The sequence below is a fragment of the Coregonus lavaretus genome, assembly GCF_964263955.1.
Source record: "Coregonus lavaretus genome assembly, chromosome: 34".
NCBI lineage: Eukaryota > Metazoa > Chordata > Actinopteri > Salmoniformes > Salmonidae > Coregonus > Coregonus lavaretus.
Genome location: NC_140021.1, coordinates 8,134,089 through 8,161,707, shown reverse-complemented (window position 1 = coordinate 8,161,707; position 27,619 = coordinate 8,134,089). Strand labels below are relative to the sequence as shown.

The window sequence follows — 27,619 nt, the reverse complement described above, 5'->3', positions numbered from 1 at the left end:
GAAGGCTCCAGGGGTAACAGGGATCCCGTCCAATGTGCTGGGTCTGTGCCCCCCCCCAGTGGCAGCGATGCGTCCTATGAAGCCGGTGGTGGGTGGTCCAGAAGTCCGGGATCGAAGAGTAGTCAGGAGTCGTTATGGCAAAAAGCAGGTCTGGATCTCCTGGGGCAGAAGAGTATCCTAACATCAGGCAGGTCCGGGAACACAAAACCAGGGTGAGCCAGAAGCGCGAGCAAACAGGTTCCAGGTGTGAGCTTTGCAGACGATCTGACAAAGGAGAGCTGAAAGACAGGGCTTTAAATACTGGGAGAGGTAGTGGGTAATGCAGCGCAGCTGGCAGAGTAATTAGAGCAGAGCAGAGCAGGGACAGGTGGAGCTAGTTAGGCTGAGTAGAGAGAGTGGTGAGCAGAGTGGAAGAAAATTAAGGTGGTAACCCGGTGGAGTGAGAGGCTCATGACAACTACTATGTCTTGCTTGACTAGTCTCAGACTATGGTCCACATTTTAGGAAGACTGGGATGTTTTATATGAAATATTTTTTATAAGAAAGTAATAGACAGTAAGGATCATTCATGTACACATTTATTTAAACTTTGTAACATTTTCTAACCATGTGCTGCAGTGATTTTAAAATCTTTCTTGAACATGACATATATAGCATGTCTATATTCTTATCAAAATTAATTTTACATTTTTAGCGGACGCTCTTATCCAGAGCGACTTACATTTAGTGAGTGCATACATTATTTTTTTATACTCGAACCCCATGGGAATCGAACCCACAACCCTGGCGTTGCAAACGCCATGCTCTACCAACTGAGCTACATCCCTGCCGGCCATTCCCTCCCCTACCCTGGACCAATTGTGCGCCGCCCCATGGGTCTCCCGGTCGCGGCCAGCTACGACAGAGCCTGGATTCGAACCAGGATCTCTAGTGGCACAGCTAGCACTGCGATGCGGTACCTTAGACCACTGTGCCACTCGGGAGGTGTATCGCTGTCATTATGTTCACAAACCCATCATCTACACTGAACCCAGGATAGAGGGGCTGAGTGAATGAGGTCTGGACTCTGTGGAGGAGGGTCATTGTGTCAGAGACACTGTAGAAAGACAGAGTTCCTGCCCTGTGGTCCAGGTACACTCCTACTCTGCTGGAGCAGGGGACAGGTATGGCAGTCTTTTTACTATCGTGATAGAAGGAACAGCTAGAGCGACAACACCTCAAACACCAGGCCTGATTACTGTTTCCAAACCATTCACAAAGTCCTTTCCTGCGGATCCCTTTATATGAGACAGCTATATTAACCTCCCACCCACTCCATTCTACCTCCCAGTAGCAGGCCCCAGACAGACCCTCTCTACACAACACCTGGGGGTAGATGGTAAACCTTTCTGCATGGTCAGGATAGGACTGGACCTCATTACTCCATGTCACCTTTCTGTTCCTCTTAGACAGACAAAGGTCTTTATTTGCTGTGTTGGGATCAAATGTGATCTGACAGGAATCTGAGGATGAAGAAAAAACAACTGGTGAAATGTATGTGTGCATCCAGGTGTGTGTGTGTGTGTGCACGTGCGTGTATGTGTGTGTGTGCGATTGTCTGTGTAAATGCGTATGCACAGTATGTCCTTTACTCACATTCCAAGAACTCCTCTCTAATCTTGGGTTCAGGCCTTGTCTCCTGACAGGTGGTGTCATTCCTACGTGATGGTAGTCCTCCAACTGACAGTACAGACTGAGTCCTCCCAAATGATGGAGGATAATGGGGCTCAGAAGGTGGAACAATGTGGACTTTGGTCACTATGGAGACACAGGAAATCAAATATCACTGTTCAATACTGATCATGACATAAACATAACAGAAAGTCAAAGGGCTCAGTGGTTGAAAGAGGTTTAGGTAATTTGTTTTAGTAATTAGTTATATCAATTACCAGATACACTCCCCTCTGTATTTATTTGGACAGTGAAGTTAAAAAGTGTGAATTTGGCTCTGTATTCCATCATTTTGGATTTGAGATAGAATGTTTTATATAAGAGGACAGTATATAATGTCACCTTTCATTTGAGGGTATTTTCATGCATATCTGTTTTACCATTTAGAAATGGAATATACATTTTTGAATACGCTTTCGGAAAAATTCACTTATAGTGCATTCAAATAGTCAAACGTTTAGTAATTGGTCCCGTATTCCCATAGCACTCAATTACAACATCAACCTAATGACTTCAAACTTGTTGGATGGTTTGTTTTGGTTGTGTTTCAGATTATGTTTTGCCCAATAGAAACTGAATGGAGAATAATGTATTGTGTCATTTTGGAATCACTTGTTTCTGAACACATTTTTAAGGGTGTTATGATCTTTGTGTAACATTTTACTTGACACGCAGTGTCATAACACATTATGACACGGTCATAAACATGTCATAACAGCTGACATAGCTTGTCATAGCCTGTCATTATCCATATATTACGTTATTTTATGGCTGGTTATGACACCTACACATTCTCTTCCTGATTCCTGCTTATAGGCAAAAACTAAAGCAGGAAGCACCAGTGACTCGGTTAATAAAAAAGTGGTCAGATGATGCAGATGCTAAGCTACAGGACTGTTTTGCTAGCACAGACTGGAATATGTTCTGGGATTCTTCCGATAGCATTGAGGAGTACACCACATCAGTCACTGGCTTCATCAATAAGTGCATCGATGACGTCGTCCCCACAGTGACCGTACGTACATACCCCAACCAGAAGCTATGGATTACAGGCAACATCCGCACTGAGCTAAAGGGTAGAGCTGCCACTTTCAAGGAGCGGGACTCTAACCCGGACGCTTATAAGAAATCCCGCTATGCCCTCCGACTAACCATCAAACAGGAAAAGAGTACAGGACTAAGATTGAATCGTACTACACCGGCTCTGACGCTCGTTGGATGTGGCAGGGCTTGAAAATTATTACAGACTACAAAGGGAAGCACAGCCGCGAGCTGCCCAGTGACACAAGCCTACCAGACGAGCTAGATCACTTCTATGCTCGCTTCGAGGCAAACAACACTGAAGCATGCATGAGAGCATCAGCTGTTCCGGATGACTATGTGATCACGCTCTCCGTAGCCGATGTGATTAAGACTTTTAAGCAGGTCAACATTCACAAGGCTGCAGGGCCAGATGGATTACCAGGACGTGTACTCCGAGCATGCGCTGACCAACTGGCAAGTGTCTTCACTGACATTTTCAACATGTCCCTGACTGAGTCTGTAATACCAACATGTTTCAAGCAGACCACCATAGTCCCTGTGCCCAAGGACACTAAGATAACCTGCCTAAATGACTACCGACCCGTAGCACTGACGTCTGTAGCATGAAGTGCTTTGAAAGGCTGGTCATGGCTCACATCAACACCATTATCCCAGAAACGCTAGACCCACTCAATTTGCATACCGCCCCAACAGATCCACAGATGATGCAATCTCTATTGCACTCCACACTGCCCTTTCCCACCTGGACAAGAGGAACACCTACGTGAGAATGCTATTCATTGACTACAGCTCAGCATTCAACACCATAGTGCCCTCAAAGCTCATCACTAAGCTAAGGACCCTGGGACTAAACACCTCCCTCTGCAACTGGATCCTGGACTTCCTGATGGGCCACCCCCAGGTGGTAAGGGTAGGTAACAACTTCATCTGCCACGCTGATCCTCAACACAGGGGCCCCTCAGGGGTGCATGCTCAGTCCACTCCTGTACTCCCTGTTCACCCATGACTACATGGCCAGACACGACTCCAACACCATCATTAAGTTTGCCGACAACACAACAGTGGTAGGCCTGATCACCGACAATGATGAGACATCCTATAGGGAGGACGTCAGAGACCTGGCCGTGTGGTGCCAGGATAACAACCTCTCCCTCAACGTGATCAAGACAAAGGAGATGATTGTGGACTACAGGAAGAAAAGGAGGACTGAGCACGCCCCCCTTCTCATCGACGGGGCTGTAGTGGAACAGGTTGAGAGCTTCTAGTTCCTTGGTGTCCACATCACCAACAAACTATCATGGTCCAAACACACCTAGACAGTCGTGAAGAGGGCACGACAAAGCCTATTCTCCCTCAGGAGACTGAAAATATATGGCATGGGTCCTCAGATCCTCAAAAGGTTATACAGCTGCACCATCGAGATCATCCTGACTGGTTGCATCACCACCTGGTATGGCAACTGCTTGGCCTCCGACCGCAAGGCACTACAGAGGGTAGTGCGTACGGCCCAGTACATCACTGGGGCAAAGCTTCCTGCCATCCAGGACCTCTATACCAGGCGGTGTCAGAGGAAGGCCCTAAGAATTGTCAAAGACTCCAGCCACCCTAGTCATAGACTGTTCTCTCTGCTACCGCACGGCAAGCGGTACCGGAGCGCCAAGTCTAAGTCCAAAAGGCTTCTCAACAGCTTCTACCCCCAAGCCATAAGACTCCTGAACAGCTAATCATGGCTACCTGGACAATTTGCACTGCACCCCCCCACCCCACCCCATCCCCCTCTTTTACGCTGCTGCTACTCTGTTTATTATTTATGCATAGTCACCTTAATTGTACATATTGCCGGTGCCCCCACACATTGACTCTGTACCGTTACCCCCCTGTATATAGCCTCCCTACTGTTATTTTATTTTACTGCTGCTCTTTAGTTATTTAAAAAAAAAAACATTACATAACACATTTTTATTTATTTTACTTTTTTCACAAAAAAAAAAAAAACTGCATTGTTGGTTAAGGGCTTGTAAGTAAGCATGTAATGTCTACACCTGTTGTATTCGGCGCATGTGGCAAATAACATTTGATTTGATTTGATTCAAATTAGTTTTTTTCCCTGCCAAGAAGTTTCCTTTCGCTTGAAAATTTGTTTCTTAAATCCTTTGTTGTTGTTATGAAATATTTACAGTAATTAGTTTTCATCAAATTACTGAGTGGTCCTCTGTAGCTCAGCTGGTAGAGCACGGCGCTTGTAACGCCAGGGTAGTGGGTTCGATACCCGGGACCACCCAAACGTACAAATGTATGCACGCATGACTGTAAGTCGCTTTGGATAAAAGCGTCTGCTAAATGGCATATTATATATTATTATCATATTTTAAATAACTTGTAGAAAATACACTTTATGACACTGCCAAGAAGCATTATGACCATATAAACCAGATAGGCCTATCACGTACAGGCCCTTATATCAGTCATCAGTCAAAAAGAGGGTGTCTTGTTGTGAGCAAAGTCCATGGTGTAAGAGAATGTTTTGCCTTAAGTGGCACGTTTTGTGGGTTTTGACACTCTTATGTAGGTGACATAACCAGCCATAAAATAACGCAATATATGTCACAACAGGTCTAACTATAAGTGTCATGACAGCGTTATGACCATATTATAACAGGTTATGACAAGTTATGTCAGCTGTTATTACATATTATGGCATGGTTATGATCATGTCATAACGTGTCATGAAACTTGGTCAGGTGTCAAGTAAAGTGTTACCGATCTTTGTTCCTCTGTGACTTTCTCACTCATCATTGTCCAGAATTCCTTCCTGATTATCCGTAAAAATCGTAGCTTCCACATTAATGTAGAAATGAAAAAATAAAAATATTCTATTCTTATTTACAATAAAAGTGACTCCAAAATGACACAATACATTATTCACCATTAATTTCTATTGGGCAAAACATAATATGAAACACAACCAAAACAAACTGCAAATGCATCCAACAAGTTTGTAGAGTCACAAGCTTGATGTAGTCATTGTGTGCTAGGAATATGGGATCAAATACTAACCTTTTGACTACTCTAAAACACTATAAGTGAATTTGTCCAAATACCTATGGAAAAAAAACGGGGGACTATATACATAAAGTGCTTGAATTTCTAATACAGATAAGTATAAAAATATTCTGAAATAAATGGTGACATTCTGAACTGTCGCCTCATAAAACATTAAATCTCAAACCCAAAATGCTGGAGTATAGAGCCAAATGTACAAATGTTAGCTTCCCTGTCCAAATAGTGTTTGTTACCAACCTTGTACAGAGATTTTGGCAATTTCCTCAGAGCAGATGTTTTCAACTTGACTTTTCAGCCCAGTGACTGATTTAACATCCTCAAATGAGATGTGTTGGTTGACAGTGATGCGGGGTAAGGCCTCAGATCCAGGAGAGACACAGAGAGACTGGAAACTCTACAGTGACAGATCAGAAAATAGGGAAAATATGTTTGTTGAGAAAGACAAATATTTCACTTTCATCAGAAACACCTGATGCTGTGGACAAAGATCCAGTGATGTCACCTGGAGGAATTGGATGTTATCCTCTGTGTGTAAGAGCTGCTCCAGCTCAGCTTCTCTCCTCCTCAGCTCAGATATCTCCTGCTCCAGTTGCTCCAGGAGTCCTTCAGCTCTGCTCACTTCAGCCTTCTCCTGGGCTCTGATCAACTCCTTCACCTCAGAGCGCCTTCTCTCAATGGAGCGGATCAGCTCAGTAAAGATCCTCTCACTGTCCTTCACTGCTGCTTGTGCAGAGTTCTGTTAAGACAAACAGAAAGGAACATGGCCCACTTCCAGTTTTACTGCAGTTTAGTTTAAGTAGAGTAAGTCACTTTAGAAAGGACTATCTCCTAAGTGAATACATATAAATGGTCAACACTCACCTTGAGAGACTTCACAGCCTGTCTCAACTCCTGTATCTCTTTCTCTCTCGTCTGGATTCTCTGTTTGGATTTCTGTTGTTTCTCCCCCAGCTGGCTCTGCAGTTAAACACATGTCGTTCCATGGTTCATTTGTACAAGTGATTCTGTCTTAGGGTTTGATCCCAGGTCTCTTTCATACCAGAAAAGTGCATTAGCCTGCTAACCCAAAGCCTACGCATTAACTGAAGGAGCCAATGCAACTCTTCATCTCTCAGTACATGTTACATGACGTGAGTGTGTATATTAGCACAGCTAGATTATTGGGTGTTAGCTGACTTCCAGGCTTTGTTTTACAGTAGTCACTAATATTCAGTAATTAATGGTATTTTCACAGTGATACTCTGAATGAGTAGCAATTACAGATTGTCCTTACCTGTCTCTCAGTCATTTCTGATTCAGATGAGACTGTATCATGGCCTTTATGTTCACCCACCACACACAGCAGACAGATAAACTGCTGATCGGTACGGCAGTACATCTCCAGTAGTTTGTCATGACGAGAGCAGATCTTCTCCTCTAGTTGTATTGAGGCTTTGACCAGCTTGTGCTTCTTAAAGGCAGGAGATTCATAGTGAGGCTGGAGGTGAGTCTCACAGTACGAGACCAGACACACCAGACAGGACTTGACAGCTTTGAGTTTTCTCTCAGTGCAGAAGTCACATGCCACATCTCCAGGTCCAGCATAACAGTGAGCAGGAGTAGCATCTTGGAGTCCTGCCTTCTTCAGATTTTCCACCAATTCAGCTAGCATGGTGCTTTTCTTCAGAACAGGCCTCGGGATGAAGGTCTGTCTACACTGGGGACAGCTGATCAGGACACCCTTCACATCATCCTGATCCCAGCTGTCCTTAATACAGCCCATACAGTAGCTGTGTCCACAGGGAATAGTCACCGGATCCTTCAGTAGATTTAGACATATTGAACAACTGATTGAATCCATGGCTGCCGCCATTTTGGTGCACACACTCACAGACTGAGATCACTTTTGTTTCTCTAGAATTGTTTGTGCTTATAAGTGGGAACATTTCCTGGTTGTGTGTGTACTCTTTCCCTGTACAGGGTGTGGCGTTGGACAGAGACCAGGAAGAGAGTGGTTGTGATTGGACAGAGGTGGTAGAGGAAGTTCCATTTATGGTATGTGTTCCATGCAAAAATGTACACTCCCCAATGGACAATTCAATAGACACAAACCACACCTCCAAGTACATAGTTATTACAAGATTTATTGAGGAAGATTGAAGTGACAATTCAGGAGAACAAAGTCAGTAGGCGGTATAATGGTAGATCAGGGGGAGACTCTGGAGTATGTGAACTGGTGTACCGGGCTGCCATTTCACTTGAAATCAGTGGTAATCCTGCATGGTCATAGACTTACTTATAGTGTGTTCAAGGGGATCGCTGTAAGCAAGGTGCTGTGAGAACATAATGTGTAGTTATTCGGGATGCAACATGATTTGTAGATCAGTGATTCTGTGCAGGGCCTTGTTCAGCCAATCCTGTCAAACGGGTTAGTTAGAAGATAGAGGGTGGAGAAAGGAGGGATGCTTCCAAGCACTGGAGACATGGGCAAAACCCTAACCTCCATACTGTAGTGTAGTGGTAATATTTATCATATAAGCATATTATATATACCTCACATGCCACCCATAATAAGACTATGCAATTAGCTAACAAAAGTGTTTATGATCAGAAAGCGAGAGCGAGAGAGAGAAGTCATAGCCTGAAAGGCCATGCCCTAAGAGTCCCTGAGGTGGAGAGAGAAAGAAAGAAAGAAAGAAAGAGAGAAAGAAAGAAAGAGAGAAAGAAAGAGAGAAAGAAAGAAAGAGAGAAAGAAAGAAAGAAAGAAAGAAAGAAGGAAAGAGAGAAAGAAAGAAAGAAAGAAAGAAAGAGAGAGAGAAAAAGAGAAAGAAAGAAAGAGAGAAAAAAAGAAAGATAGAGAGAAAGAAAGAAGGAAAGAGAAAGAAAGAAGGAAAGAGAGGGAGAGAAAGAAAGAAAGAGAGAGAGAGAGAAAGTAAGAAAGAAAGAAGGAAAGAGAAAGAAAGAAGGAAAGAGAGAGAGAAAGAGAGAGAGAGTATTTCACCAGCGCAGGTCAGGAACAAAAAAGAGAGATAACAATGAATCTAAAACCCTTTTATAATCATCTGAGTTGTTTGGATTCAAAATCTGACTTGTTGACCAATAGTATTACTGTTGAATTAACTTCCAATCAGACATCAGCCCCACATAACCATTGTTTTAAAGAGGTGACAGAATGGGGGTTGGAGAGATCAACACAGAGAAGGCTGAATTCCTGAGTAGACAGTAAACCCTCTTGCAATGTGTTGATAAGAGTCACTTCGGGGGCCGGGCCGCCCTACAGTAGTAAGTTATTTGTTGAATTTTGGTTTTGCCATCACAACACTGTGGCAATACAAATTGTGTGGGAAAGATTTGACATGTAGCTTCTTGAATGGGGCACATAACCACAAAACTGATTGGGTTCTAATCAATTACAAACCAACAGCCAGCAAATTGTTATGAATTCCCTGCTGATGACTGTTAACACCATCTCACAGCCCTCTCAAACCTCTGCAGTAGGAGCCCTCCCCCAGCTGGAGTCTGGCTGTTGATCTCTGCCCCCATTGTGTCCTGGGGCTCTGACCACTGGTTGGTTGCTAGGGGCCAGTTGTTAGGGGGCCGGACATTGCATTTACATTTTAGTCATTTAGCAGACGCGACTTACAGTTAGTGAGTGCATACATTTTTCATACTGGCCCCCCCGTGGGAATCGAACCAACAACCCTGGCGTTGCAAGCGCCATGCTCTACCAACTGAACTACAGGAGGCTACATCTGACCATCCTCCTGACTCTGCAGGTGACACACTTCTCACATTCTTCTTCAAGACGTGGCAGAGAGCAACAACACCTCTGCCCTGAACATCAACAACAGGACTTTCTTTCAATTTTTGCCTAAAATTACGTACCCATTTCTAACTTCCTGTAGCTCAGGACCTGAAGCAAGGATATGCATATTCTTAATATCATTTGAAAGGAAACACTTTGAAGTTTGTGGAAGTGTGAAATTAATGTAGGAGAATATAACACAGTGTCTGTCTGATCCCCTCAGACAGACACAGGTCTTTATTTGCTGTTTTGGGATCCGATGTGAGCTGACAGGAATCTGAGGATGAAGAAAAACCAACAGTAAGATGTGTGTGTGCATCCAGGTGTGTGTGTGTGTGTGCATCCAGGTGTGTGTGTGAGTGTGTGTGCATCCAGGTGTGTGTGTGTGTGTGTGTGTGTGTGTGTGTGTGCATCCAGGTGTGTGTGTGTGAGTGTGTGTGTGTGTGTGTGTGATTGTCTGTGTACATGCGTATGCACAGTATGTCCTTTACTCACATTCCAAGAACTCCTCTCTGGTCTTGGGTTCAGGCCTTGTCTCCTGACAGGTGGTGTCATTCCTACGTGATGGTAGTCCTCAAACTGACAGTACAGACTGAGTCCTCCCAAATGATGGAGGATAATGGGGCTCAGAAGGTGGAACAATGTGGACTTTGGTCACTATGGAGACACAGGAAATCAAATATCACTGTTCAATACTGATCATGACATAAACATAACATCATTTGTTTTAGTAATTCGTTATATTAATCACCAGATACACTCCCCCTCCATATTAATTTGGACAGTGAAGCTAAAATGTATAAATTTGGCTCTATACTCTATGAGACGACTACAGAATGTCACCTTTTATTTAAAGGTATATTCAAACATACTGTATCTCTTTTACCATTTAGAAATGAAAGCACTTTATGTATCTAGCCCCAACGTGAAAATATATATATATGTTTATAAGTATTTGGAAAAAATCTGTTATAGTATATTCAAATAGTCAAACGTTTAGTAATTGGTCCCATATTCCTAGCACGCAATGACTACATCAAGCTTGTGACTCTACAAACTTGTTGGATGAATTTGCAGTTTGTTTTGGTTGTGTTTCAGATTATGTTATGTCCAATAGGAACTCAATGGACAATAATGTGTTGTGTCCTTAATACAGCCCATACAGTAGCTGTGTCCACAGGGAATACTCACCGGATCCTTCAGTAGATTTAGACATTCCATGACTGCTGCCATTTTGGTGTCTCACACTTTGGTGCAGACTGAGAATCACTTTCATTTCTATAGAATTGTTTGTGCTTCTCAGTGGTACATGTCCTGGTTGTGTGTGTGTATTGCAGGAAGAGGGTTGTGGTTGGACAGAGATGCTTGTAGAAGTTGCATTCATGGTATGTTTGCCATGCGCTGGAGTCTTTTTTTACAAAACACTTTTATAGAAGAATCCAGCCACCAAAGTCATAGACTGTTCTATCTGCTATCGCACGGCAAGCAGTACCGATGCACCATTTTTGGAACCAAAAGGACCCTGAACAGCTTCTACTCCCAAACAATAAGTTAAATAGTTAACTTTAATAGCTACCTGCATTGACCCTTTTTGCAAGAACTTTTTTTTTACTCATCACTTACGCTGCTGCTACTGTTAATTATCTATCCTGTTGCCTAGTCACTTTATCCCTACCTACAGTATATGTACATATCTACCTAAATTACATGTACCCCTGCACATGGACTAGGTACTGGTACCCCGTGTGTATAGCCAAGTTACCGTTACTCATTGTGTATTTATTATTACTTTTATTATTACCTGTTATTACTTTTCTATAATTGCTCTATTTTCTTTCACTCCGAATTGTTGGGAAGGCCCCATAAGAAAATATTTCACTGTTAGTCTAAACCTGTTGCACAAATAACATTTGATTTGATTCGATGCAACACTCCCCAATGGACAATTCATTAGACACAGACCACACTTCCAATTACATACTGTAGTTATTACAAGATTTATTAATGTGACGATTCAGTAGGACAAAGTCACAAGATGGCACAGGATGGATGAACAGGAGGAGACTCTGGAGTATGTGAACCAGAGTCCTGTGAACATAATGAGTATGCAAAAGGACAAGATTAGTACAGTGCCTTGCTCAGCTGATCGTGTCCAACATGCTGTTACGTTTAAAGCGCAACTGAAGGCAATTAACACCTCTCTGAAAACGGCCTATGTGGCATCGATATTTGTCAGAAACATTTATTCTAGTGTCAAAATTTACTACGAAATGGAAATAGGATAATTTTGTTCATGAAGTCAGTCTCGTCCAAAACGGTTCGTCATGACTTACTTGTCAAATCAAATTGTATTTGTCACCGGCACGTGTTTAGCAGATGTTATTGCGGATGTAGCGAAATGCTTGTGGTTCTAGTTCCGACAGTGCAGTAATATCTAACAAGTAATATCTAACAATTTCACAACATACACCCAATACACACAAATCTAAATAAGGAATGGAATTTAAGAATGTATACATATATGGACAAGCAATGACAGAGCTGCATGGACTAAGATACAGTAGAATATTATAGAATACAGTATATACATATGAGATGAGTAGTGCAAGTAATGTAAACATGATTAAAGTGACTAGTGTTCCATTTCTTAAAGTGTCCAGTGATTTCAATAGGCAGCAGCAGCCTCTAATGTTCTAGTGATGGGTGTTTAACAGTCTGATGGCCTTGAGATAGAAGCTGTTTTTAATTCTCTTGGTCCCAGCTTTGATGCACCAGTACTGACCTCGCCTTCTGGATGATAGCGGGGTGAACAGGCAGTGGCTCGGGTGGTTGATGTCCTTGATGATATTTTTGGCCTTCCTGTGACATCGGGTGCTGTAGGTGTCCTGGAGGGTGGTTAGTTTGCCCCTGGTAATGCATTCGGCAGAGTGCACCACACTCTTGAGAGCCCTGCGGATGCGGGCGGTGCAGTTCCCGTACCAGGCGGTGATACAGCCCGACAGGATGCTCTCAATTGTGCATCTGTAAAGGTTTGTGAGGGTTTTAGGTACCAAGCCAAATTTCTTCAGCCTCTTGAGGTTGAAGAGACTTTGTTGTGCCTTCTTCACCACACTGTCTGCATGGGTGGACCATTTCAGTTTGTCAGTGATGTGTGCGCCAAGGAACTTGAAGCTTTCCACCTTCTCCATTGCGGTCCTGTCGATGTGGATAGGGGGGTGCACCCTCTGCTGTTTCCTGAAGTCCACGATCATCTCCTTTGTTTTGTTGACGTTGATTGAGAGGTTATTATCCTGGCACCATACTACCAGAGCCCTCACCTCCTCCCTGTAGGCTGTCTCATCATTGTTTGTAATCAAGCCTACTACTGTTGTGTCATCTGCAAACTTGATGATTGAGTTGGAGGAGTGCTTGGCCATGCAGTCATGGGTGAACAGGGTGTTCAGGAGGGTGCTGAGCATGCACCCTTTTGGAGCCCCAATGTTGAGGATCAGTGAAGTGGAGATGTTGTTTCCTGTCTTCACCACCTGGGGGCGGCTCATCAGGAAGTCCAGGACCCAGTTGCATAGGGCGGGGTTCAGACCCAGGGCCTCGAGCTTAATGATGAGCTTGGAGGGTACTAAGGTGTTGAATGTCTTACTCACGTTGGCCATGGAGAAGGAGAGGCCACAGTCCTTGGCAGTGGTGGCACTGTGTTATCCTTAAAGCGGCCGAAGAAGGTGTTTAGCTTGCATGGAAGCAAGACGTCGGTTTAGGCGACGAGGCTGGTTTTCCTATTGTAGTCCGTGATTGTCTGTAGACCCTGCCACATACGTCTTGTGTCTGAACAGTTGAATTACGACTCCACTTTGTCTCTATACTGATGTTTTGCCAGTTTAATTGCCTTGCGGAGTGAATAGCTACACTGTTTGTATTCTGCCATATTCCCAGGCACCTTGCCATGGTTAAATGCGGTGGTTCGTGCTTTCAGTTTTGTTCGAATGCTGCCATCTATCCATGGTTTCTGGTTAGTGTAGGTTTTAATAGTCTTGGTGGGCACAACATCACCTATACACTTCCTGATAAACTCAGTCACCGTTTCAGTTTATTCGTCTAAATTATTTTCGCAAGCTACCCAAAACATATCCCAAACCGCATGATCAAAACAATCTTGAAGCGTGGATTCCGATTGGTCAGACCAGCGTTGAATATTCCGTAGCACGAGCACTTCCTGTTTGAGTTTCTGCCTATAGGAAGGGAGGAGCAAAATTGATTCGTGGTCAGATTTGCCGAAAGGAGGCAGGGGATGGCCTTATCACCATCCCGGAAGTTCGAATAGCAATGGTCAAGGATTTTAGCAACCCGAGGATAACAGTCGATATGTTGATAGAACTTCGGCAGCCTAGTCCTCAAATTTGCTTTGTTAAAATCCCCGGCTACAATAAATGCAGGCTCAGGATATGTGGTTTTCAGTTTGCATAAAGTCCAATGAAGTTCTATGAGTGCCTTCGTAGTATCAACTTGAGGGGGGATTTACACATCCGTGACTATAACCGAAGAAAATTATCTTGGGAGATAATACGGTCGACATTTGATTGTGAGGTTTTCTAGGGTGAACAAAAGGACTTGAGTTCCTGTATGTTACTACAATTACACCATGAGTCGTTAATCATGAAACACACAGCTCTGCCCTTCTGCTTCCCGGAGAGATATTTATTTCTGCCTGCGCGATGAACTGAGAACCCATCTGGCTGGACTGATATCGACAGAATATCCTTGCCCTGAGCTTGTCGACCTTGTTATCCAAAGACTGAATATTAGCGAGTAGTATACTTGGAAGCGGTGGGTGGTGTCCACGCCTCCTAAGTCGAACCAGCAGGCCACTCTGAGAGCCTCTCCTCCGCCAGCGATGTTTTCGGTCAGCCGCTGGAATCAGTTCAATTGCCCTGGGGAGAGCAAACAAAGGATCTGTTTCGGGAAAGTCGTATTCCTGGTCGTAATGCTGGTGAGTTACCGCCACTCTGATACCAATCAATTTTCAAGGCTGTATGTAATGATACAAAACACTTTCTGAGCTAATAATGTAAAACATTCTACATAAAAAAAACAAAATACCTCAAAGTTTCCTAAGAGCCCATCTTTGTCGGCGCCAAGATCACGTGTAGGTAGGGTTGTGAGTTCCACAATGCTCACTTGCCCACTAACACAGGATACACATCTGCGGTGATGGGGCTCTATCCAATCCTACCGCAGAACACACAGACAGTGAGACAGACCTGCCCAGCAGCGCAGTGGATCTGACTGTTTACATAAAACACCACATCTCATATTTTTTACTTGAGAAATACTGCATCAAACACCTTAGCTAGATGTAAAATTGCGCGACTAAAACCTCCTCTGGAAAAATGTCAAAATTAACTACAGATTTTTTGGAGTTATCTTAGATTCATTCTGATTATTTTGAGGAAGTAATACTAGCTTTGTTCCTATGGTGTCTCATGGGGGACAAACATCAGTAACTCCCACATTGAACCACACCCTCAAGACTAAAATCTTGTTTTTCTTAATGCTACAATATGTAACTTTTTGGGCTACCAAATTCACATACTGTAGGAATGTAAGATATAGATCTGTTATTCTCATTAAAAGCAAGTCTAAGAAGTGGTAGAGCTATTCTATGTGCGCTATTTCTATGTTTCCCGGTCTTAAGATTTGTTTTTGCACTTCACCCTCATTGTCATTGTATCCTTTCAAACTCAAAGTGCTAGAGTACAGAACAAAAATAACAAAAAAATGGTCACTGTCCAATGAATTATGGAGCTCACTGTATAAAATTAAATCAGCCTGTATATAGTAGGCATATATAACATTAAACCAGCCTGTATATAGCAGGCATATATAACATTAAACCAGCCTGTATATAGTAGGCATATATAACATTAAACCAGCCTGTATATAGTAGGCATATATAACATTAAACCAGCCTGTATATAGTAGGCATATATAACATTAAACCAGCCTATATATAGTAGGCATATATAACATTAAACCAGCCTGTATATAGTAGGCATATATAACATTAAACCAGCCTGTATATAGTAGGCATATATAACATTAAACCAGCCTGTATACAGTAGGCATATACAGTGGGGAAAAAAAGTATTTAGTCAGCCACCAATTGTGCAAGTTCTCCCACTTAAAAAGATGAGAGAGGCCTGTCATTTTCATCATAGGTACACGTCAACTATGACAGACAAATTGAGAAAAAAAATTCCAGAAAATCACATTGTAGGATTTTTAATGAATTTATTTGCAAATTATGGTGGAAAATAAGTATTTGGTCACCTACAAACAAGCAAGATTTCTGGCTCTCACAGACCTGTAACTTCTTCTTTAAGAGGCTCCTCTGTCCTCCACTCGTTACCTGTATTAATGGCACCTGTTTGAACTTGTTATCAGTATAAAAGACACCTGTCCACAACCTCAAACAGTCACACTCCAAACTCCACTATGGTCAAGACCAAAGAGCTGTCAAAGGACACCAGAAACAAAATTGTAGACCTGCACCAGGCTGGGAAGACTGAATCTGCAATAGGTAAGCAGCTTGGTTTGAAGAAATCAACTGTGGGAGCAATTATTAGGAAATGGAAGACATACAAGACCACTGATAATCTCCCTCGATCTGGGGCTCCACGCAAGATCTCACCCCGTGGGGTCAAAATGATCACAAGAACGGTGAGCAAAAATCCCAGAACCACACGGGGGGACCTAGTGAATGACCTGCAGAGAGCTGGGACCAAAGTAACAAAGCCTACCATCAGTAACACACTACTCCGCCAGGGACTCAAATCCTGCATTGCCAGACTGCTTAAGCCAGTACATGTCCAGGCCCGTCTGAAGTTTGCTAGAGTGCATTTGGATGATCCAGAAGAGGATTGGGAGAATGTCATATGTGTCAGGACCCGGTGCGAGAAACAGTCACTAATAATTGTCAGAACCCAGAAGATGAGGCAGACACAGCAGTACTAGAGATGGTGGTTTAATAAAGAACAAAATCCTCAGGCAAAGAAACTAAATCCACAATGTCCAAAAATAAAGCCAAGAGGCACAAAGAGGAAAACCTCCAAAAAAACAAAGAAACTCCAAAAAGTGGTAAAAATCCCACCAGAGAAATATCCATATAACACAAGGCTTGGGCTGGGGCTGGGTGCTAACTTACAAACACTGAGCAAGGAACTGAGGAACACACAGGGTTTAAATACTAACAAGGGAATGACCTACAGGTGCAAACAATAATTAGATCAAGAAAAAACAAAAAGGTACAAAAAAGGTGCAATGGGGACATCTAGTGACCAAAACCCGAACAGTCATGGCCAAAACCTGACAGAATCCCCCTCCTAGGAACGGCTCCTGACGTTCCTACCAGCCTTCTCAGGGTGGAGGGCCCTGAACTGACGAATGAGGTCAGGGTCCAGTATGTCCTTGGCAGGAACCCAGGAGCGCTCCTCGGGACCGTAGCCTTCCCAGTCCACCAGATACTGCCAGGACCGCTGCACCCGGCGGGAATCCAGTATCCGGTGGACGGTATAAGCCGACTGGCCACCGATGACACGGGGCGGAGGGGGAGGTCTGCCTGCCGGAATAAGGGGAGAAAAAACAACAGGTTTTAATAAAGAAATGTGAAATGTTGGATTGATCTTAAGGGATCTGGGTAAGTGCAGGCGAAAAGTAACGGGATTGACTCTCCTGGCAATCTTAAAGGGACCGATGAACCTCTGGGACAGCTTGCGAGACTCCACCCGTAGCGGTAGGTTCTTAGTTGAGAGCCATACTCTCTGGCCGGGGTACAGGGTAGGACCGGGACGGCGACCTCTGTTGGCTTGTCGTTGGTACTGCTGAGAGGAACGCAGAAGATTAAGACGTGCCTTCTTCCACGTAAGCCGACAGCGTCTGATGAACCTCGAGGCTGAAGGCACTCTGACTTCTGCCTCCTGGTCCGGGAACAATAGAGGTGCATAGCCAAACTGACACTCATGCGGGGACATACCAGTGGAGGAGGAGCACAAGGTGTTGTGCGCGTACTCGGCCCAAACAATGAAGGATGACCAAGTGGACGGGTTGTTGGAAACCATGCATCTGAGGGTGGTTTCCAGCTCCTGATTCATCCTCTCAGTTTGGCCATTGGACTCCGGATGGTACCCGGAAGATAAACTGGCCGTGGCCCCTATGAGTTGGCAGAAGGCCTTCCAAAACCTTGAGGCGAACTGGGGACCTCTGTCGGAAACCATATCTTGCGGGATCCCAAAGACTCGGAACACATGGTTAATCACCAACTCAGCTGTTTCCTTGGCAGAAGGTAATTTGGTCAAAGGAACAAACCTGGCCGCCTTAGAAAACCTGTCGATGATGACTAGGATCGTAGTATTACCATGGGACGGAGGAAGGCCAGTAATAAAGTCCAATGAGATATGGGACCAGGGTCGGTGGGGAATAGATAGAGGGTGAAGGAGTCCTTGAGGGCGAAGGTGAGAAGATTTGCCCTGGCAGCACACGGAACAGGCCTTGATGAAAGTGGCAACGTCTTCCTTCATGGTGGGCCACCAGAACTTACGCTGGATGAACTCCAAGGTGCGGCCTATGCCCGGGTGACAGGTGAGGCGAGAGGAGTGCCCCCACCGAAGGACTTGGGACCTTGCTGCCTTGGGAACAAACAACCGATTAGCAGGACCTCCACCAGGACCCGGTTCGATGGCTTGAGCTTGTTTCACGGTATCCTCCACTTGCCACGAGATCGGAGCCACGATCTTAGCGGCCGGAAGGACAGTCATGTCAGTATCTTCTCGAATGGCAGGAGAGTAGATTCGTGACAAGGCGTCCGGTTTGAGATTCTTCGACCCGGGTCTATAGGTGAGGATAAACTGAAATCGGCTGAAGAAAAGAGACCATCGAGCTTGTCTGGCGTTCAACCGCTTCGCCTGCTGGATATACTCCAGATTCTTGTGGTCCGTAAGCACTTGAAACGGTTGAGAAGCCCCCTCGAGCCAGTGTCTCCATTCCTTCAATGCCATCTTAACCGCTAGGAGTTCACGGTCCCCCACATCGTAATTCCTCTCGGCCGGGGTAAGCCGGTGAGAGAAGAAGGCGCAAGGATGAAGCTTCTTGTCTTCACCCCTCTGAGACAGGACAGCTCCAACCCCAACCTCTGATGCGTCTACCTCCACCACAAAAGGTTCCTCCGCCGTGGGTAGTGTCAGGATGGGAGCAGAGAGGATGCGCTGCTTGAGTCCTTGGAAGGCCGTCTCAGCTTCTCTTCCCCACAGAAACCTTGTGTTGCCACCCTTGGTTACCGCCGAGAGAGGGGCTGCCACCGAGCTGAAGTTCTTGATGAACTTGCGGTAAAAGTTGGTGAAGCCCAGGAAACGTTGAACTTCCTTAACGGACTTGGGGGTGGGCCAATCCGCTACCGCCTCTACCTTCTTGGGGTCCATCTGGACTCGTCCGGGTTCCACTATAAATCCCAGGAATTGTACTCGAGAGGAATGGAATTCACACTTCTCCGGCTTAACGTACAAATGGCTGTCTAGGAGGCGTTTGAGCACTTGTCTGACATGCTTAGTGTGTTCTTGAAGGGAGCTCGAAAAGATGAGGATGTCATCCAAGTACACAAACACGAAGATGTTAAGCATATCCCTAAGCACATCGTTTATGAGCGCTTGGAACACAGCCGGAGCGTTGGTCAGGCCGAAGGGCATCACCGAGTATTCGTAGTGACCAGTAGGCGTGTTGAAAGCGGTCTTCCACTCGTCCCCGGGTTTGATCCGCACAAGATGGTATGCGTTCCGCAGGTCAAGCTTAGTGAAGACAACTGCTTCCTGGAGCAGCTCAAAGGCTGTGGCCATAAGAGGTAGCGGGTAGCGGTTACGGACGGTTATGGCATTGAGTCCCCGGTAGTCGATGCAAGGTCGTAATCCGCCGTCTTTCTTGGCCACAAAGAAAAACCCTGCTCCCGCCGGCGAGGTAGATGGACGCATGAGGCCTGCTGTCAGAGCGTCCTTGATGTAGGTATCCATAGCAGCTCGTTCGGGAGGAGAAAGGGAAAAGATCCGACCCCTGGGAGGGCAGGTCCCCGGCAACAGGTCGATGGTGCAATCGTAAGGTCTATGGGGTGGTAGTTTGGTGGCCCTCTGTTTGCTAAATACCAGTTTGAGGTCATGGTAACACTCGGGAACTCGGGACAAATCGATGGATTCTAGAGACTCGGAAGGAGAACTCTGGGAACTCGGGAAGATACAAGTGGCTTGGCACGTGGGACCCCACTGCTTGATAGTGCCCACAGACCAGTCGATGTGAGGGTTATGGCTGTGAAGCCAGGGATAGCCAAGGACGAGAGGAAACTCGGAACAGGCGATCAGATGAAAGTTCATCACTTCCTTGTGTTGGGAAACTGAAAGTCGTAAGGGGGTAGTGGCACGAGTGACAAGTCCAGATCCCAAAGGACTTCTATCCAACGTAGTAACCCTTATGGGGTCACTTAGAGGTTCAGAAGGAACGCCATTCTCCTTCGCCCAGATCCCATCCATGAAGTTACCTGCGGCTCCAGAGTCTACCAAGGCTTGAAGAGAAACCTCGTGGTCGTCCCAGGAAAGGGTAACAGGAATGAGCAGGCGGGAGTTGGATGGATGGGAGGAGGTTATGTTTCCCGTTACAGTCCTCCCAGGCCTGCACGGGAGAGTGCGTTTCCCTGGAGCCCGGGACACGTGGAGCGGAAATGACCCGGTTTGCCGCAATATAGACAGCATCGCTCCCTCATCCGGCGGTCTCTCTCAGCCTGGGAGATGCGTCCAACCTGCATGGGTTCTGGTGGAGCCAGCGAGGATAAAGGTGGAGACTCGGAGTTGGAACCGATAGGAACTAGGGTGAGCGGTCTATGGTTTTGTTCTCTCTCTCTCAGACGCTGGTCTATGCGTGAAGCCAACTTGATAAGGGACTCGAGGTTGTCCGGTGGTTCCCGAGTGGCCAGTTCATCTTGGATGGTGTCAGAAAGACCCTTCAAAAAACACACTGTGAGCGCCTCGTCGTTCCAGCCACTTGCTGCTGCCACAGTGCGGAACTGGATGGCATAGTCCGTCACGCTGCGCCGACCTTGGCGGAGAGTCAGGAGCTGTTTGGCTGAGTCAGGGCCGTTGGTAGGACCTTGAAACACTCGCTTGAATTCTTCAGCAAAGGTAGAGTAGCTGGCACAGCAGGGACTTTGGGCATCCCACACAGCAGTAGCCCAGGCTAGGGCCTTTTCCGACAGCAGGGTGATGATATATGCTATCTTGGACCGGTCGGTGGGAAACGACGATGGTTGCAGCTCAAAGGAGAGAGAACATTGGGTGAAAAACCCCTTACAAACACTTGGGTCCCCTGAGAACCGTTGAGGAGGCGGCAGACGAGGTTCCGCCAGGGGATTAACTGCCAGGAGCCCTTGAATCGGATGAACTGGAGCAGAAGCGGTTGCCGGGGAAAGTCGATCCGAAATCTGCTTTATGGAAGTCAGCATCTCTGACAGAAGTTGAGAATGTCTAGCCATTAAGGCCTCTTGCTGAACCAGAGCAGCTTCGTGGCGTTGGACAGTCCCCTCATGGTGGGACAGCATGGAAAAAAAATCCTGGGTACTGGCTGCCTCTGGGTTCATAATAATGGCTCAGTGTTTCTGTCAGGACCCGGTGCGAGAAACAGTCACTAATAATTGTCAGAACCCAGAAGATGAGGCAGACACAGCAGTACTAGAGATGGTGGTTTAATAAAGAACAAAATCCTCAGGCAAAGAAACTAAATCCACAATGTCCAAAAATAAAGCCAAGAGGCACAAAGAGGAAAACCTCCAAAAAAACAAAGAAACTCCAAAAAGTGGTAAAAATCCCACCAGAGAAATATCCATATAACACAAGGCTTGGGCTGGGGCTGGGTGCTAACTTACAAACACTGAGCAAGGAACTGAGGAACACACAGGGTTTAAATACTAACAAGGGAATGACCTACAGGTGCAAACAATAATTAGATCAAGAAAAAACAAAAAGGTACAAAAAAGGTGCAATGGGGACATCTAGTGACCAAAACCCGAACAGTCATGGCCAAAACCTGACAATATGGTCAGATGAAACCAAAATATAACTTTTTGGTAAAAACTCAACTCATCGTGTTTGGAGGACAAAGAATGCTGAGTTGCATCCAAAGAACACCATACCTACTGTGAAGCATGGGGGTGGAAACTTCATGCTTTGGGGCTGTTTTTCTGCAAAGGGACCAGGACGACTGATCCGTGTAAAGGAAAGAATGAATGGGGCCATGTATCGTGAGATTTTGAGTGAAAACCTCCTTCCATCAGCAAGGGCATTGAAGATGAAACGTGGCTCGGTCTTTTAGCATGACAATGATCCCAAACACACCTCCCGGGCAACGAAGGAGTGGCTTCGTAAGAAGCATTTCAAGGTCCTGGAGTGGCCTAGCCAGTCTCCAGATCTCAACCCCATAGAAAATCTTTGGAGGGAGTTGAAAGTCCGTGTTGCCCAGCGATAGCCCCAAAACATCACTGCTCTAGAGGAGATCTGCATGGAGGAATGGGCCAAAATACCAGCAACAGTGTGTGAAAACCTTGTGAAGACTTACAGAAAACGTTTGACCTGTGTCATTGCCAACAAGGGGTATATAACAAAGTATTGAGAAACTTTTGTTATTGACCAAATACTTATTTTCCACCATAATTTGCAAATAAATTCATAAAAAATCCTACAATGTGATTTTCTGGAATTTATTTTCTAATTTTGTCTGTCATAGTTGACATGTACCTATGATGAAAATTACAGGCCTCTCTCATCTTTTTAAGTGGGAGAACTTGCACAATTGGTGGCTGACTAAATACTTTTTTTCCCCAATGTATAACATTAAACCGTGGCGTGACAATGAGGAAAGAGAGATAACAAGTTGAGCTGTCTGTGTACTGTATGTGTGTGTGTGTGTTTGTGTGTCTGTGTGATTGTGTGTGTGTGTTTGTGTGTGTGTGTGTGAGTTTGTGTGTGTGTGTGTGTGAGCGTGTTTGTGAGCGTAGGTGTGTGACAGTGTGTAATATAGAGTGTGAAAGACAAATTGATAGTCTATGTACTTGATTAGATTAGATTGTTTCCTTATTTGCTCTTCATGGATCATACAGAAGGGTACCTTTGTATTTTACATATGTGGGCAAAGAAAAGCATTCTGAAGTCCAATAGTGGGCATAATGATGTGGTTGTCATAGCCTAACAGAGATGATGAGCTTGGTGGCTAGAGGACAACAGACTCCCTTAAACCAGGACATGCATTTTTCTTCTACTCAATTAATTCTGGCCCACCCTCGCCATCTTGAGGCTCATTCATGCACATGTCTGTCACATTCATCTATACAGTAGGTGAGAATAATGTAACCTAAACCATAAGGTTACCAGCCACTTTGTGTCTAGGAGCCTTAATTATACCGCTCAGATTCATTGTTGCTTGTTTAAATACATACATGTGTAAAAATCTATATTAGTAAAATATACAACAGTAATACCGTATATTGTAATGTATGTTTAGTGACAAAATCAGAATCAAAATGTCAATTCTACTACTATAACAATATGACATTTAGCAGACGCTTTTATCCAAAGCGACTTACAGTCATGTGTGCATACATTTTTACATATGGGTGGTCCCGGGGATCGAACCCACTACCCTGGTGTTACAAGCGCCATGCTCTACCAATTGAGCTACAGAGGACCACATGTCTTGCATGACTGGTCTCAGAGTCTATGGTCCACATTTTAGGAGGACTTGGATGTTTTATATGAAATCAGAGGAAGAGGAAGGCCCTAACAATTGTCAAAGACTCCAGTCACCCAAGTCATAGACTGTTCTCTAATGCTACCGCACGGCAAGCGGTACCGGAGCGCCAATTCTAGGTCCAAAAGGCTCCTTAACAGCTTCTACCCCCCAAGCCATATCACTGCTGAACGGTTATTCAAATGGCTGCCCGGACTATTTGCATTGCCCCCACCCCTCTGTTACGCTGCTGCTACTCTCTGTTTATTATCTATCCATAGTCACTTTAATAACTCTACCTACATGTACATATTACCCCAATGACCTTAACTAACCTGTGCCCCCGCACAATGACTCGGTACCGCTACACCCTGTATATAGCCACGTTATTGTTATTTTATTGTGTTACTTTTTATTTTATATTTTACTTTAGTTTATTTAGTAAATATTTTCTGAACTCTATTTCTTGAACTGCATTTTTGGTTAAGGGCTTGTAAGTAAGCATTTCACGGGTCACATGTGACTAATAAAATCTGATTGATTGAAATCATTTTTGAAAGAAAGGTCAGTAAGGATCATTCATGTACACATTTATTTAACTGCAGTGATTTTAAAATCTTACTTGAACATAATAATATATACCATGTCTGTGTTCTTAACAAAGTGAATTACTGGGTCGGTGTCAGTATGTTCACAAATCCATGAGAGACATAAAACCCAGGATAGAGCGGTTGACTGAATGTGGTCTGGACTCTGTGGAGGAGGGTCATTGTGTCAGAGATGCTGTAGAAAGACAGAGTTCCTGCCCTGTGGTCCAGGTACACTCCTACTCTGGTGGAGCAGGGGACAGGTATGGCAGTCTTTTCACTATCGTGATAGAAGGCGCAACTAGAGACACCACACACCAAACACCAGGCCTGATTACTGCTGATAAACCACTCATCAGGTTCTCTCCTGTTGATCCCTTTATATGAGACTGCAATATCAACCCACCCGCTCCACTCTACCTCCCAGTAGCAGGCCCCAGACAGACCCTCTCTACACAACACCTGGTTGTCGGTGGTAAATCTGTCTGTATGGTCAGGATAGGACTGGACCTTATGACTCCATGTCACCTTTCTGTTCCCCTCAGACAGACACAGGTTTTTATGTGCTGTGTTGGGATCCAATGTGAGCTGACAGGAATCTGAGGATGAAGAAAAACCAACAGTAAGATGTGTGTGTGTGCATCCAGGTGTGTGTGTGTGAGTGTGTACATGCGTATGCACAAATATGTCCTTTACTCACATTCCAAGAACTCCTCTCTGGTCTTGGGTTCAGGCCTTGTCTCCTGACAGGTGGTGTCATTCCTACGTGATGGTAGTCCTCCAACTGACAGTACAGACTGAGTCCTCCCAAATGATGGAGGATAATGGGGCTCAGAAGGTGGAACAATGTGGACTTTGGTCACTATGGAGACACAGGAAATCAAATATCACTGTTCAATACTGATCATGACATAAACATAACAGAAAGTCAAAGGGCTCAGTGGTTGAAAGAGGTTTAGGTAATTTGTTTTAGTAATTAGTTATATCAAGCATTTTGGATTTGTGATCAAATGTTTCATATGAGGCGACAATATAGAATGACACCTTTTATTTGAGGGTATTTTCATACATATCTGTTTTACCATTTAGAAATGAAAGCACTTCATATATCTAGTCCCCCCAATTGAACATATATATTTGGACAAATTCACTTATAGTGTATTCAAGTAGTCAAAAGTTTAGTATTTGGTCCCATATTCCTAGCACGCAATGACTACATCAAGCTTGTGACTCTACAAACTTGTTGGATGCATTTGCAGTTTGTTTTGGTTGTGTTTCAGATTACTTTTTGCCCAATAGGAACTGAATGGAGAATAATGTATTTTGTCATTTTGGAGTCACTTGTTTTGGGTATGATCTTTGTTCCTCTGTACAGTACCTTTCTCACTCATTATTATTCACTGTTCATTCATGATTATCCACATTAATGTAGATGTGAAAACAGAAACATCTTCTCTTCCTATTTACAATAAAAGTGATTCCAAAATGACACAATACATTATTCACCATCAATTTCCATTTTGCATAACATAATCTGAAACACAACCAAAGAAAACTACAAATGCATCCAACAAGTTTATAGAGTCATAGCATGATGTGATCATTGCGTGCTAGGAATATGGGACCAAAAAATAAACTTTAGACTACTCTAATACACTATAAGTGAATTTGTCCAAATACTTATGAAAAAATATATATATTCAAATGGGGGACTATATACATAAACTGCTTTCATTTCTAAAACATATACATTTATGTATGAAAATATCCTCACATAAATGGTGACATTCTGAACTGTTACCTCATAAAATGTTTAATATCAAACCAAAATGCTGGAGTATAGAGCCAAAATCCCAAATTGCTGGAGTAAAGAGCCAAATGTACAAATGTTAGCTTAACTGTCCAAATAGTGTTTGTTACCAACCTTGTACAGAGATTTTGGCAATTTCCTCAGAGCAGATGTTTTCAACTTGACTTTTCAGCCCAGTGACTGATTTAACATCCTCAAATGAGATGTGTTGGTTGACAGTGATGCGGGGTAAGGCCTCAGATCCAGGAGAGACACAGAGAGACTGGAAACTCTACAGTGACAGATAAGAAAATAGGGAAAAGATGCTTGTTGAGAAAGACAAACGTTTCACTTTCATCAGTGTTATGATGAGTTTCTGGTATTGAGAAGTTCAGGATGCAAGAGAGCAGTCGACACTCAGCTGGAGAGTTGATTCATATTTATTTCAGTACTGGATTCAATGACAGGCGGTATGGACGTTAACATACATTAATACATCCTGTGTCAAAAGTCGTTATATCAATCAGCGTCTCTCCTCCTCAGCTCAGACATCTCCTGCTCCAGCTGCTCCAGGAGTATTTCAGCTCGACTCACTTCAGCCTTCTCCTGGGCTCTGATCTGCTCCTTGCTCTAGCACTACACAGCTGATTCAAATAACTAACTCATCATCCAGCTATGATTATTTCAATCCGCTGTGTAGTGCTAGGGCAAAAACCAAAACGTACACCTGGGGGGCCAGGACCGAGTTTGGGAAACCCTGTGCTAAGTGAATACATATAAATGGTCAACACTCACCTTGAGTGATTTCACAGCCTCTCCCACCTCCTGTATCTCTTTCTCTCTCGTCTGGATTCTCTGTTTGGATTTCTGTTGTTTCTCCCCCAGCTGGCTCTGCAGTTAAACACATGTCGTTCCATGGTTCATTTGTACAAGTGATTCTGTCTTAGGGTTTGATCCCAGGTCTCTTTCATACCAGAAAAGTGCATTAGCCTGCTAACCCAAAGCCTACGCATTAACTGAAGGAGCCAATGCAACTCTTCAGCTCTCAGTACATGTTACATGACGTGAGTGTGTATGTTAGCACAGCTAGATTATTGGGTGTTAGCTGACTTCCAGGCTTTGTTTTACAGTAGTCACTAATATTCAGTAATTAATGGTATTTTCACAGTGATACTCTGAATGAGTAGCAATTACAGATTGTCCTTACCTTTCTCTCAGTCATTTCTGATTCAGATGAGACTGTATCATGGCCTTTATGTTCACCCACCACACACAGCAGACAGATAAATTGCTGATCGGTACGGCAGTACATCTCCAGTAGTTTGTCATGACGAGAGCAGATCTTCTCCTCTGGTTGTATGGAGGCTTTGACCAGCTTGTGCTTCTTAAAGGCAGGAGATTCATAGTGAGGCTGGAGGTGAGTCTCACAGTACGAGACCAGACACACAAGACAGGATTTGACAGCTTTGAGTTTTCTCTCAGTGCAGAAGTCACACGCCACATCTCCAGGTCCAGCATAACAGTGAGCAGGAGTAGCATCTTGGAGTCCTGCCTTCTTCAGATTCTCCACCAATTCAGCTAGCATGGTGCTTTTCTTCAGAACAGGCCTCGGGATGAAGGTCTGTCTACACTGGGGACAGCTGATCAGGACACCCTTCACATCATCCTGATCCCAGCTGTCCTTAATACAGCCCATACAGTAGCTGTGTCCACAGGGAATAGTCACCGGATCCTTCAGTAGATTTAGACATATTGAACAACGTATTGAATCCATGGCTGCCGCCATTTTGGTGCACACACTCACAGACTGAGATCACTTTTGTTTCTCTAGAATTGTTTGTGCTT

General features: G+C 44.4%; 1 protein-coding gene across 1 annotated transcript; it reads right to left on the bottom strand.

Annotated features, from left to right (window-relative positions):
• Positions 1–560: 560 nt before the first annotated feature.
• Positions 561–27,619, bottom strand: LOC311109262 (E3 ubiquitin/ISG15 ligase TRIM25-like). Its single transcript, XM_084152098.1, has 11 exons — positions 26,982–27,619; positions 26,570–26,665; positions 25,910–26,066; positions 24,686–24,847; positions 24,071–24,584; positions 7,091–7,682; positions 6,679–6,774; positions 6,320–6,553; positions 6,055–6,211; positions 1,636–1,797; positions 561–1,502 (listed from the first exon to the last, which is right to left on the bottom strand). The coding sequence occupies exons 1-11, from the start codon at positions 27,558–27,560 to the stop codon at positions 961–963; spliced, it is 3,291 nt and encodes a 1,096-aa protein (XP_084008224.1). The 5' UTR covers positions 27,561–27,619; the 3' UTR covers positions 561–960.